Raw genomic sequence first — 13580 nt, 5'->3', positions numbered from 1 at the left:
TAGTAGCGGTGTAGTAGCCCTGTAGTAGTGGACTGGTAGCGGTGTAGTAGTGGACTGATAGCGGTGTAGTAGTGGACTAGTAGCGGTGTAGTAGCCATGACTACCACAGTGATTTCCAGCTTCTAGAGGGATCCCCACTGGCATGGTATATGCATAGCATATGGTTTTTATACATACCTTCAGTTAGACCCAGTGATGTCATCACTGGGTCTCTGTGCTTCCCTATGCTGTGCCCCCACAGGACATATTTTCCACCCCTTCCTGCCAGGACAGGAAGTGATGGGAATTCCAACCATCGGGGACACATACTACAATTCGGAGAGGTCCTATCCCTTTTGTTTGGTGTTAGTTCAGTGGAGAATATTCACACGCAGACGAGAAGACGCACGTTTTAAATAAATCGCTTTTTATTGTGTTAACTTAATAGGTCTTTCCGGCTGTGCGCCGGTTGTCCAGCACCCCCCACCCCTCACCCGATTGGTGCCGGTGATCAGGCTGAGCCCGATCGCTTTCCATCTGTAGCAGCAGAAAACAAAGGGTTAATTTAGACTTTAATAATAATATTTACACTAATAATAATATATATATATAAAGTCTGTCTGTACAACAAAGGCAGCTCCATGGTTGGGGGGGGGAGGGGAACTTAGTGCACCCAAGTCACGCTGGGCCAGGTGCGACAATGGCAGCGGTGCTGGAAGGCGGGTAAACCCGTTGCCGCCATTTTTAAATAAATATTTGTAGGGTGTGATAAAATAACGTGGAGTGTCGGGTACGGGAACTTCGGAGATGTGAGTGGTTGGGTCTGTCCATTTGTGAGGAACCGGAGACGTGAGGACAAGGTGGGCCGTAGATTTGTAATTCTTGCTCCTAGCTGTTAGGAACTTGAGGAACACGCGGTGCTGGAAGGAGGGTAAACCCGGTCCGGCATTTTGAAATAAATATTTGTAGGGTGTGATAAAATAACACGGAGTGTCGGGTACAGAAACTTCGGAGATGTGAGTGGTTGGGTCTGTCCATTTTGAGGAACCGGAGACGTGAGAACAAGGTGGGGCCGTAGATTTGTAATTCTTGCTTCTAGCTGTTAGGAACTTGAGGAACGCCATTAATGGTGGAAGGAAAAGTCTTCTGAAGTGGCACTGAAGTTGTCGGGTTATGTGTTTAGTAAAGGTGCAAACACGGTTTAGATACCTCCAGAATCCACAAATGCCCAGCCGTTCCCTTTCCCGCCATGTCACCGGTCTGCAAGCCGAATCTTCTGTTGGTAAGGAGGCCACTTTTGGAGTGCGTAGGAATGGTGATGGTTTTGGAGCGCGGTGGGCTGCAGTCTTTGGTAGAGGTTAGGGCGACAGAGCAGTACATTGTACGTTGTTATATTGTCCCAGGATTGACACAAAGGTCCTCCAAAGTGTCAAAGACGGCCCCCCCCCGCAGAGGGTTTCCCACACCAGCCTTCGTACAAGTTCACAACATTTTGGGAGTCCCCTCACCTAACTTGAAGCGCTGCGAGGGCCCCGTTCAGCCCTTTGGTGCCCGTGCGTCCGGCGATTTCGCACTTTGATCTTGTCCTCCAGGTGTTTCCATTTCTGGGCTTTCGCTTTTATGCTTAGAGGTGGCATCGGTCGGCCTGGGCCCTTTGCCGCCGGTACCTGAGGAGCTCCCTGGGGGCCTGGTGGGTGCGTGGCCCGGCCTTTGCGGGCCCACAGCTCCTCGCACATCTGCTCACCTTTGGAGCCTGGCTGTTGGACAAGCCGCATGAAGTCCTGGTACCACCTCATCGGTGGAACGCGATGGGGGCCAAGGGTCTCCTCTGCTCGGTAGGTGGGAATGATTTCTAGGTTAAGCTGAAGGAGGACCTGCGTGAAGCCGTGTTCTGAAGAGTGGCACAGATAGGTCCCGGCGTCACGCCTCATCACTGTGCGCAGTAGGATCCCACGATCAGTACCGATAATACGCTCATCGAACTGCACCTGAAAAGGGAACACAAGGTCACCATGTGCAAACCAACAAGGAGAAACATACAGTATATATCCTTCAGGTTGGGGACACTAAGACAAAAGTGCATTCACAGTTTTTGAAGAAACTCGGCAGTAACACCAGTGGGCCCACCACAGCTCCAAGGGGAATATGTACCCTGTCACATACCTAAGGAGGAGCCTTGAATTCTACTCAAATGCAAAAAAATTATTGTAAGAAGCTGGATCTGAACCCGGGACCTCTGCTGTGTCTGACAGCGACTCTTCTTGCTGAACACTTGAGATGCTGGACAGCTCCCTATCTGAACCCTTAGACCAGTGGCCTCCAAACTGCGGCCCTTTGCTTGCTTTTACCTGGCCCTCAGGGCATTGTTTCATCCACTTATACTAACAATGGGCCATAATTCCCCCACTGACACCACCATAGGGGCACAATTCCTTTCAATAATGACACCAACAATAGAGCCCAGTGACAAGGCAAAATTGATCCCAATGACACCAACAATGGGGCACAATTCATCCCAATGACACCGAAGAAATAAAGTCCCGACATCAGTGGAAAAAAGCCTCATAGTTGGTGGCAATGGGATTAATTCCCACCTACCGAGCAGAGGAGACTTCCTCCCATTGCCACCAACTATGAGGCTTTTTTCCACTGATGTCAGGACTTTATTTACACCTACTGGCCACAGCTCAGCCCTCCTAAAGTCTGAAGGACAGAAAACTGACCCTTTGTTTAGAAAGTTTGAAGACCCCTGCCTTACACAATCTTGTCTTGTACTGCGTTTCTCGTGAACATTGAATTCTTTGCCCCTGCCATGAACTTCCTATTTAGGCCATGCCTTTGCACTTCCTGTTTGTCAGATTATTGTCCTCTCTCCTGCCAATATCTCGCTCTTGTCCCTCCCGCTGTCATCCATATCTTCCCAGCCACTTGATACCGACCATTGGCTTGTTCCTTGACTACGCTTCTGCTTGATCCCAACCTGAAACCACTTGTTGTTGACCTTTGGCTTGTTCCTTGACTACGCTTCTGCTTGATTCCAACTGGCAACCACTTGTTGTTGACCTTTGGCTTGTTCTTCGACTACACTTCCACTTGATCCCAGCCTGAAACCACTTCATACCGACCTTTTGGCTTGTTTCTTGACTACGCTTCTGCTTGATTCCAACCTGAAACCACTTGATACCAACCTTTGGCTTGTTTCTTGACTACGTTTCTGCTTGATTCCAACCTGAAACCACTTGTTACTGACCTTTGGCTTGTTCCTTGTCTATGCTTCTGCTAGATCCCTACCAGCTATATCTGATACTGAACCTCGGCCTCCTCCTGGTGGGGCAATCCTGAGGAACCCAAACTGCTACTAAAACCCATCTCCACCATGAGGGGCTCTGGTCAATACCGGTTAGTGCTTAGACTCCGTGCCTTGGGTGAGCCCGTGTCAACCGCCAGGGTGAGCTGCCGATGTACTTTTCCTGCTGGTATCTCAACTACTGGAGCTACTTGTCTCTGAGCCTGACCGTGACATTTATACTGTGAGGTTGTCTGGCTTTTCAAAGGAGAGGAACAGTTGACAGGGTTTCTGAATGCGGTTTTGTTGTCTCAAATTTTTCTGCGCAACTTAGATTTCTTAACAGGAAGAGGAAGAACTCCTCCTTAAATTAAAGCGTTGGGTGTCTGTCAATAACAGACTAATGGACCCAGAGGTGGAAAAATGTATTTAGTGAATGCTTCATAATCTGGGACTGAAGAAGTGGCTTTAAGAAGTCACAAAACGTCTTCAAACATCCAGCTGAATGTGACCAACTGCTACTGGCTTCAGAACCAAGAACACTTTATTTGCGTCAGAAGGAATGTTGCCTTCAGCATCAAGGACTCAACTGTTTTTGTTGTGTTGAGTTCTATGGTTGACTGTGCCAGGAGGAATCTGGCCCAAAACACGGTCACTAAAAGCTTTTTGGCACCCCTTGTATGAAGTCTAAATTTTGATCTAAACACATTTCAAGGATCACTATGAATTATTTCTCTTTGGAACAGATGGCCTTTACCACTTTCGATCTGGGTTTCTTTAGCGTGCATACATACATTGTTACCTGCTTGGAAATTTTTAACCATTGAACATTGCCTTCAATGTCTAGGACTCAGCTGTTTTATTTTTTATGTTGAGTTCTACGGGTGACTGTCCTGGGAGGAACCTGGCCCAAAACATGGTCACTAAAAGGCTTTTGGCACCCCCGTCGTATGAAGTCTAAATTTTGATCTACACACAGTTTCAAGGATGAAGGATTTTTCTTTTTAACAGTTGACCTTCACCACTTTGGTGTGGGCTTCTTTAGTGTGCATACTTGCCTTGTTACCTGCTTGAACCTTTTTTTTTACTGTTGACCGCTACCTTCATCATCTAGTACTCAACTGTCTTTTTTTTTTTCGTTGAGTTCTATGGTTGACTGTCCAAGGAGGAACCTGACACTGTCAGGGCAGGGGCCGAGGAACGGACAGGCAGGCCTAACAATGTAACGCACTGCCTGACCACAACCACCACCCACAGACCGAAGTCCCTCAGGGCGCAGAGTCTAAGTCCCAGGCTGCCCTTCACCAGGACCCCTGATGGTGGGGATGGACTTGACGCAGCCAGGAACCAGGTCGCGGCCCCTGAGACACCTCAGCTGCGGTAATGGCCGCCGCCAATGGCGTGTAGCTGGTGGAAGAGACAAAAGAGTAGTCAGACAGGCCGGGTCAACAACAACAGGACAAAACAGTACAGGACAGCAGACGAGAATCACAGGTCACGAGCCAGGTTCAGCAACAGAGGGTCAGATCAAAGGAGAATACAAAGAATAGTCGAGTAACAAGCCGAATCAGATACCAGGAGAGTCACGAGACTCAGAACAGAGTAATAGCGACACAAAGACACAAGACACAAGTGCAAAGAGCATGTGTGGACCACAGGCTTATATGTCATCAGCCACACCCCTCTGGGGGATGCACCTCAGAGACCTGAAGGCATAAAAGGATTCCCACCATGCACAGCAGAAATCCAAGATGGACGCCAGCACATGGAGTAACATAACCTCAGGGAAAAGGTAGGACCTTGACAGACACAGAAGCACAGATCGCTAAAAGCTTTCAGCCACCCTTTCGTTTGAAGTCTAAATTGTGATCCAAACACATTTTCAAGGATCACCATGAAAAATTTCTGCTTGAAACAGTTGGCCTTTACCACTTTTGGTCTGGTTCTGGTTCTTTGGGGAGCAGCCATACCTGCATTGTTACCTGCTTCAACTATTTTTTACTATTGTAATTCATATCATTCTTAGCCCAGATTCACCCTACAGGAGGGGAGGACTTGACAGAGACTGCCACCCCACCCACAACTGCCACCATTTTTTTTTACTGGAAGGAGGAGGTGCTCAAATGCTGGCCTACAACCATACAGAAGAGTGCCTGACCAAAACGGAAGGATCCAAGAAAATTATAATTTTTGGTAAAAATAGTGTTTTGGGGACTACACCACCCCACCCCTTCATCAAGGCTCAACACAGGATAAAGCTTGGTTGAACAGTAACTTCACAGATCTGTATTAGAACCATTGCAGAACTTTCCTCATGGAGTAACAATTTACTTTTTTACGAGCAATTAAAATGATCTTGGGCTCCTGCCTCCTGTCTTGGGCTGGTGCTCCTTTCTGTATATCTATGGTTTGAGCTGCTGTTGGGTGCCCATCAAAGGAGGCCTTGTTGTGTGGGAGCAACCTCAATATTGAGTTTGTTTGAAGTTTTCCTTCATCTGACTCCAAGTCTCAAAGTTCCCAGCACCTCTTTGAGTCAAATGTTGACCTAGGTTCCCATATAATCTCAACCTGGCTCTGCTCTAGAGTGCACCCGTCCCTGAGGTCCTGCACTAGATGAGGTCTCAGGTCACCTACAGCCTGAGCTAGGGATTGCATCTCTTACCTCTTTCCTGGGTGTCTCTGGAGACTTCTGATGAGTCCATGTGACCCGGGCGCGCAGGGATTTGGGGAGACACTCTAGGAATGCTGTACTTCCCTCAACTCCAAACAGGCGCTTCTCCTGAACAGTCACCCTCTGCTGCTCTGTATGGAAAGAGATGAAACTTTATGTACTGATGTCCACACACAAGAGATGGGGGTCCCGGAGCCCCAGAACTACAAGTCCCAGTAGGTGAACCACCACCTATCATTAGTTTCCTGGTCCAGTGAACACATGATCATATCCCATTAGCAGGTAGGGCTATGCAGGGGCGGACTGACCATTCGGGAACTCGGGCACTGCCCGAGGGCCTAGGGTCAGTAGGGGGTCCCATGAGATGCCCCTAGTACCTTTCATAGGCTTTTTTTGGTGTGGTTTGAGTGTGGGTGAGGACACAGGGGCCCCATGATCCCCTATTGAGCAGGGACCCCATGAGTTGTCAGTCCACCTATGGTGCTATGTTTATTATCTGTTATTTTACTTTTTTTTTATAATTTATTGTTATTGCTTTCATTTAAAGGGAAGATCCTAAGTGGACACTCACCTCCTGAACACAGACTGCTGGGGTCACCATTTCTCACATCCTGCCGACGAGACCTCCTGGAGGAAGAGGACAGAATCAGCACACCGAAGAGAAGACAGACTGATCGTGAAGAAGTCCACAAAACAGTATGTGCACCACATACAGACATATATGTGGAAGTAAAATATTCAATCTGCCTTTTTGTGCTATCAGTCAACACAGTGTATAGGAGGGACATAGACATAATAGTGTGGATGGCACGTTAGCTTCTCCTTGTGTGCAAGAAAAGGAGGTGAAGGTCATGTTGGGCATCCCTTTAGACATGCATGCTTCTCCCTGCTGGGTGGTACACACTTTATTTGTGTAATCTATTGATCAGACCTAATAGAGTTATCAAGCAACTGATCAGCAGATTGCACAGGTAAAGTCTGAGCATGCACGTCCTAAAGTGGTTCTAAAGCAGCAATGGGCAAACTACGGCCCGCGGGCCGTATACGGCCCGGCGGACCTTTTAATCCGGCTCGCGGAGCTAGGCTCCCGCTAGGCTCCTCTCACAGTCCGCCCTGAAGACCGGTGTAGCATGAAAATCTGTCTCCTATGAGGATCTGTCCCCCTCGACGTATCTGCGCATGTGCCGGAGATCGCCGATCGGCTGCTAATGCCTGAAACTGGCACATGCGCAGATACGTTGAGGGGGACAGATCCTCATAGGAGACAGATTTTCATGCTACACTGGAACGGCGCGGGAATATGGCGAGAGGAACGCGCGGAGCAAAGGTAAGTGAATTGACACAGGGGGGACTTAATATGGGGGATGAATTACTATGGGGGATGAATTACTATATGGGGGATGAATTAATATGGGGGATGAATTACTATGGGGGATGAATTACTATGGGGGATGAATTACTATATGGGGGATGAATTACTATATGGGGGATGAATTACTATGGGGGATGAATTACTATGGGGGATGAATTACTATATGGGGGATGAATTACTATGGGGGATGAATTACTATACTATACACATCATTCATCTACTCTTGGTCCGGCCCCCGGGTCTAATATATGAACCCATTGCGGCCCTCAAGTCAAAAAGTTTGCCCACCCCTGTTCTAAAGGCTCAAGGTTTTTTACCTTCACCCGAAGAAGAGGATCTGGGCTGCTCTGTGCAAAACCAGTGCACAGAGCAGGTAAGTATGACATGTTTGTTATTTAAAAGAAAAAACAAAAAACTTTAGTATCACTTTAAGGGATGCTAGGGATGTGTTCTTCCATATAATGCTCAGTAACAGCAGAACAGTGACTGACGCATGATGAAAAGAAAAAAAAAAATCCCTTTAGACATGCATGTTTCTCCCTGATGGGCACTGGGTGGTACAGACTTTGTCTGTGCAATCTACTGATCAGATCTAATTGAGCAATCATGCAACTGATCAACAGATTACACAGCTAAAGTCTGAGCATGCACGTCTTAAGGGATGCTGGGCATGGGGTCTTTCATATAATGCTCTGGATCAGCAGAACAGTGAATGACGCACATGACTAAGAGAAGAAAAATCTCTTTAGACATGCATGTTTCTCCCTGCTGGGCAGTACATATTTTAGTTGTGTAATTTACTGATCAGATCTAATAGAGTAATCAAGCAACTGATCAGCAGATTGCTCATAAAGTCAGCCTGCACATCTTAAGGGATGCCAGGGATGTGATCTTCCATATAATGCTCAGGAACAGCAGAACATTGACAAAAAGAAAAAAAATCCCTTGAAAACATGCATGGTTCTTCCTGCTGGGAGGTACAGACTTTGTCTGTGCAATCTACTGATCAGATCTAATAGAGTAATCAAGCAACTGTTCAGCAGATTGCACAGGAAATTAAGGTGGGCAGAAGATAGATGCTTTAACTTTCCAAGGATTATATTGTGGAGATGCAGGTTTGCAGGGAATTGAGAGTAGTCAGTTTCAGCATGTGTGGGAAATGCTGGAGTTCAGCTTTAAAACAATATTTCACAATTTTATGCTTTTATATTTTTTTTTGTTGAATGATAGAAACCAAGGTTTAACTCTCCAATAGACTAAGTACAGTAGCTCAAGAGTCAGCCACAAAGGACTGCTCTTTACACACTATGTTCCTACAGAATTCAGGAAGCAGTCAGTCTGGCCCCCAGGCACCCTTGGCCTTCCTTGATAATGACAGAACTACACTGGAGAACCACTTGCCAGCCGTGCTATGGCTGAATGATGGCTACAGTGCGCTTGCCCAGTTCTGGGAGGGTGTCATATGATGTCCTCCCAGAACATGCCCTCACCCGCGCCCCCAGCGGCACACACCCGGTGATCTCCTACGGACACAGCTGATCATGTGATGTGGTAAAAAGGCCAATCGCAGCAGCCAATCACACCAGTCCAATGACACAGCAGATCACCAGGTATATGCAGTTGCCGGTTATTGGCTGCACTTTCATCACCCTGTCAGTGTGAGGAAAGAACTGCCGAGAACCGGCAATTGTCAGCAGTGCCGCCAGTCAGTGCCACCTATCCGTGCCCATCAGTGCTGCCTATCCATGCCACCTATCCGTGCCCATCAGTGCTGCCTATCAGTAGCCCATCAGTGCTGCCTAGCCGTGCCACCTCATCAGTGCTGCCTATCAGTAGCCCATCAGTGCTGCCTATCCGTGCCACCTCATCAGTGCCCATCAGTGCTGCCTATCAATGCCACCTGTGTCCATCACTGCTGCCTATCTGTGCCACCTCATCAGTGCCCATCAGTGCTGCCTATCCATGCCACCTCATCAGTGCCCATCAGTGCTGCCTATCAATGCCACCTATCCGTTCCCATCAGTGCCACCTATGTGTGCCCATCAGTGCAGCCTCATCAATGCACATCAGTGAAGGAGAAAAATTACCAGTTTGCAAAATGTTATAATAGAAACAAAGAAAACTTTTTTTTTTTTTAATTTTTGCTCTTTTTTGTTTATAGCGCAAAAAATAAAACCCATAAATACCCGTAAATACCACCAAAAGAAAGCTCTATTTGTTCGAAAAAAAATGCTAAAAATTTCATATGAGTACAGTGTTGCATGACCGTGCAATTGTCATTGAAAGTGTGACAGCGCTGAAAGCTGAAAATTTGGCCCTGGGCAGGAAGGGGGTGACAGTGCCCGGTAGGCAGGGGGTAAAGGGGCACTCTGCTGGAAGCTGGTGAGACCCAGAGACTGGATACGTCATGATTGTGGGACGGTGTCACTCACCTCTTTGTATTAGGTAGGTACCGGGTACAGCTGTTCCCATCCCAGGCACAGTAGGGATCCCGAGCCAGGCAGCACTCTGCGCAGGCCTTCCCGTAGATACCGCAACGGTGCAGAGGCACCTGGGAAACGCCGACCGCCGAGCCCACGTATAGTTGTTGCTGGGGAGACAGCAAACACAAGCGTCAGATGGAAGACGGTCAATATTGACATCAGCAAACACTCTGTCCTGCTTACCCGCTTCGATGAGAGCTGCATGCTGGTGATCGCCGAGCCGTTCTGTGAATGGAAGGAAGAAAAACATCACATGTAGGACAAGAAAATCTACGAACTCAATACGTAACACTGGACTGCTTTCTTGGCTCAAAATGTCACTATTCTCTAAACCAGTGATCTCCAAACTGCGGCCCGGGGGCCGGATGTGGCCCTTTGATTGTCCTTATCTGGCCCTTGGGGCACCATTCCTCCAACTGACACCGACATTGGGACATGCAATGCCTTGAAAAAGTCTTCATCCCCCTTGAAATGTCCCCCATGTTGTCATGTTACAATGTATCCCCCCATGAAATGTCCCTCATGTTGTCAGTGGGAATACATTGTAACATGTATTCCCCCTCCCCCCACTGAAATGCCCCCCATGTTGTCATGTCACAATGTATTCCCCCTCCCCCTCAAAATGTCCCCCATGTTACAATGTATTCCCCCCCCCCGAAATGTCCCCCATGTTGTCATGTTACAATGTATCCCCCCTCCCCCCTGAAATGTCCCCCATGTTGTCATGTTACAATGCATGCTAAAATTTATTCCCCCCTACGAAATGTCTCACAAAGAAATGATCGGTCTAAAAATCAAATGTTTGGTGTATTGTAACACTGAGAGACAGAATAGCAACAAAAAATTCAAAAGAAATGCGTCTAACAAATGATCTCCAGGCAGCTGGGACCACAGTCACCAAGAAAACAATTGGTAACACACTACGCAGACAAGGACTGAAATCCTGCAGTGCCCGCAAGGTCCCTCTGCTCAACAAAGCACATGTCCAGGCCCGTCTGAAGTCTGCCACTGAACATCTGAATGATGCCGAGGAGGACTGGTGGGAAGTGTTGTGGTCAGACGAGACCAAAATCCAGCTCTTTGGCATCAACTCAACTCGCCATGTTTGGAGGAGGAGGAATGCTGCCTATGACCCCAAGAACACCATCCCAACTGTGAAACGTGGTGGAGGAAACATTCTGCTTTGGGGGTGTTTTTCTGCTAAGGGGACAGGACAACTGCACCACATCAAAGGGACGATGGACGGGGCAATGTACCATCAAATCTTGGATGAGAACCTTCTTCCCTCAGCCAGGGCATTGAAAATGGGTGGTGGATGGGTGTTCCAGCATGACAATGACCCAAAACACACGGCCAAGGCAACAAAGGAGCGGCTCAAGAAGAAGCACATTAAGGTCCTGGAGTGGCCTAGCCAGTCTCCAAACCTTCATCCGATGGAAAATCTGTGGAGGGAGCTGAAAGTTCGAGTTGCCAAACGTCAGCCACCAAACCTTAATGACTTGGAGAGGATCTGCCAAGAGGAGTGGGCCAAAATCCCTCCTGAGAGGTGTGCGAACCTGGTGGCCAACTCCAGGAAACGTCTGACCTCTGTGATTGCCAAGAAGGGATTTGCCACCAAGTACTAAGTCATGTTTTGTGAAGGGGATCAAATCCTTCTTTCCCTCATGAACATGCAGATCCGTCATCATTTGTTAGACGCATTTCTGCTGAATTTGTTGTTGTATTCTGTCTCTCAGTGTTACAATACACCGAACATTCGATGTTTAGACCGATCATTTCTTTGTGAGGGGCGAACATTCAACATCAGCCGGGGAGCAAATACACATTTCCTTCACTATATCTGGGTTTAGTTACCTTGAAGACTTGCAGCTCCTCCAGGACCAGCTCCTCCCGGTGATGCCAGCTGTGTTTGGGCACCGATATGACCTTCAGCACCGAGCCAACATCTGGGGGGGACAGAAGGAGTGCAATCAGGACCTCTGAGCATTGCACACACAATATGCAAGGACTGGCTGCAGTGTAAAGTCGGGGTACCTGTTCCAATGAACATGACGTCATACTCTCCATCAGCGGCCGTCACCCTGTCTACGGTCAGCTGGGTTAGGGTGACCCCATTGTGACTGCGGAGGAAGATTGGCCTTCCGGATCCGGGCACCACTGGGTTGAACATGAGCGGGTGGTTGCGGGCAAACTGCAGGACGTCATCCGGAAAGCTTTTGGTGGAATCAAAACTTCCAAATGTTTTACTGGGACACTAGAGGAGGGAAAGAGAAGAAGTAGCTCAGAACACAGTGGGAGGAGGGGAAGAGAGAGAGAGAAGTAGCTCAGGACACAGTGGGAGGAGGGGAAGAGAGAGAGAGAGAGAGAGAGAGAGAGAGAGAGAGAGAGAGAAGAGGTAGCTCAGGACACAGTGGGAGGAGGGGAAGAGAGAGAGAGAGAGAGAGAGAGAAGAGGTAGCTCAGGACACAGTGGGAGGAGGGGGAGAGAGAGAGAAGAAGAAGAAGCTCAGGACACAGTGGGAGGAGGGGAAGAGAGAGAGAAGAAGTAGCTCAGGACGCAGTGGGAGAAGGGGGAGAGAGAAGTAGCTCAGGACACAGTGGGAGGAGGGGGAGAGAGAAGTAGCTCAGGACACAGTGGGAGGAGGGGGAGAGAGAGAAGTAGTAGCTCGGGGGATTTACTAAAACTGGAGCACTAAATCTGGTGCAGCTGTGCATGGGAGCCAATCAGCTTTTGGTGGAATCAAAACTTCCAAATGTTTTACTGGGACACTAGAGGAGGGAGAGAGAAGAAGTAACTCAGAACACAGTGGGAGGAGGGGAAGAGAGAGAGAAGTAGTAGCTCAGGACACAGTGGGAGGAGGGGGAGAGAGAGAAGTAGTAGCTCAGGACACAGTGGGAGGAGGGGGAGAGAGAGAAGTAGTAGCTCAGGACACAGTGGGAGGAGGGGGAGAGAGAGAGCAGAAGTAGTAGCTCAGGACACAGTGGGAGGAGGGGGAGAGAGAGAGAAGTAGCTCAGGACACAGTGGGAGGAGGGGGAGAGAGAGAGAAGAAGAAGCTCAGGACACAGTGGGAGGAGGGGGAGAGAGAGAGAAGTAGCTCAGGACACAGTGGGAGGAGGGGGAGAGAGAGAGAAGAAGAAGCTCAGGACACAGTGGGAGGAGGGGGAGAGAGAGAGCAGAAGTAGTAGCTCAGGACACAGTGGGAGGAGGGGGAGAGAGAGAGCAGAAGTAGTAGCTCAGGACACAGTGGGAGGAGGGGGAGAGAGAGAGCAGAAGTAGTAGCTCAGGACACAGTGGGAGGAGGGGGAGAGAGAGAGCAGAAGTAGCTCAGGCCACAGTGGGAGGAGGGGGAGAGAGAGAGAAGTAGCTCAGGACACAGTGGGAGGAGGGGGAGAGAGAGAGAAGTAGCTCAGGACACAGTGGGGGTAGGGGGATTTACTAAAACTGGAGCACTGAATCTGGTGCAGCTGTGCATGGGAGCCAATCAGCTTCTAGCTTCAGCTTGCTCAGTTGCACTCCAGTCACAGCGGGTGTGGCTTGCTATGCGATTTGCCAAGCCATGCGAGTTGCACAATCGCATGACAAGTTGCACCCTATTGTCTGCAATTAAAGCGGTCATATGGGCTGTACAGGGGCTAAATGGTTAGCACTCCCGCCTGGCAGTACTCGGGTCATTGGTTCGAATCCCAACCACAGCACCACCTGCCTGGAGTTTGCATGTTCTCCATGTGCCTGTTAGAATACACTGGGGAGGGGGGGGGGAGGGGAGAGAATACGATGGAGGGTGGCAT

The 13580-nt window shown here is 48.8% G+C and overlaps 1 protein-coding gene across 3 annotated transcripts in view; it reads right to left on the bottom strand.

Annotated features, from left to right (window-relative positions):
- Positions 1-385: 385 nt before the first annotated feature.
- The window catches only part of LOC149441419 (semaphorin-3B-like), a 63057-nt gene continuing 49862 nt past the window's right edge, over positions 386-13580 (bottom strand). For all 3 annotated transcript variants that reach the window (XM_089657361.1, XM_089657362.1, XM_089657363.1), the window contains exons 12-18: positions 11826-12045; positions 11646-11737; positions 9975-10016; positions 9741-9898; positions 6508-6563; positions 5928-6067; positions 386-1967 (exon numbers count right to left, since the gene is read on the bottom strand). In XM_089657361.1, the coding sequence (XP_089513487.1) occupies positions 1488-1967; positions 5928-6067; positions 6508-6563; positions 9741-9898; positions 9975-10016; positions 11646-11737; positions 11826-12045 (1188 nt within the window). In that variant the 3' untranslated portion in view covers positions 386-1487. The remainder of the gene's footprint in view (positions 1968-5927; positions 6068-6507; positions 6564-9740; positions 9899-9974; positions 10017-11645; positions 11738-11825; positions 12046-13580) is intronic.

This window comes from Staurois parvus, unplaced genomic scaffold (genome assembly GCF_062004578.1).
Source record: "Staurois parvus isolate SC_StPar_1 unplaced genomic scaffold, SC_StPar_1.0 ptg000986l, whole genome shotgun sequence".
Classification (NCBI taxonomy): domain Eukaryota; kingdom Metazoa; phylum Chordata; class Amphibia; order Anura; family Ranidae; genus Staurois; species Staurois parvus.
This window is presented reverse-complemented; position numbering and strand designations above follow the sequence as displayed.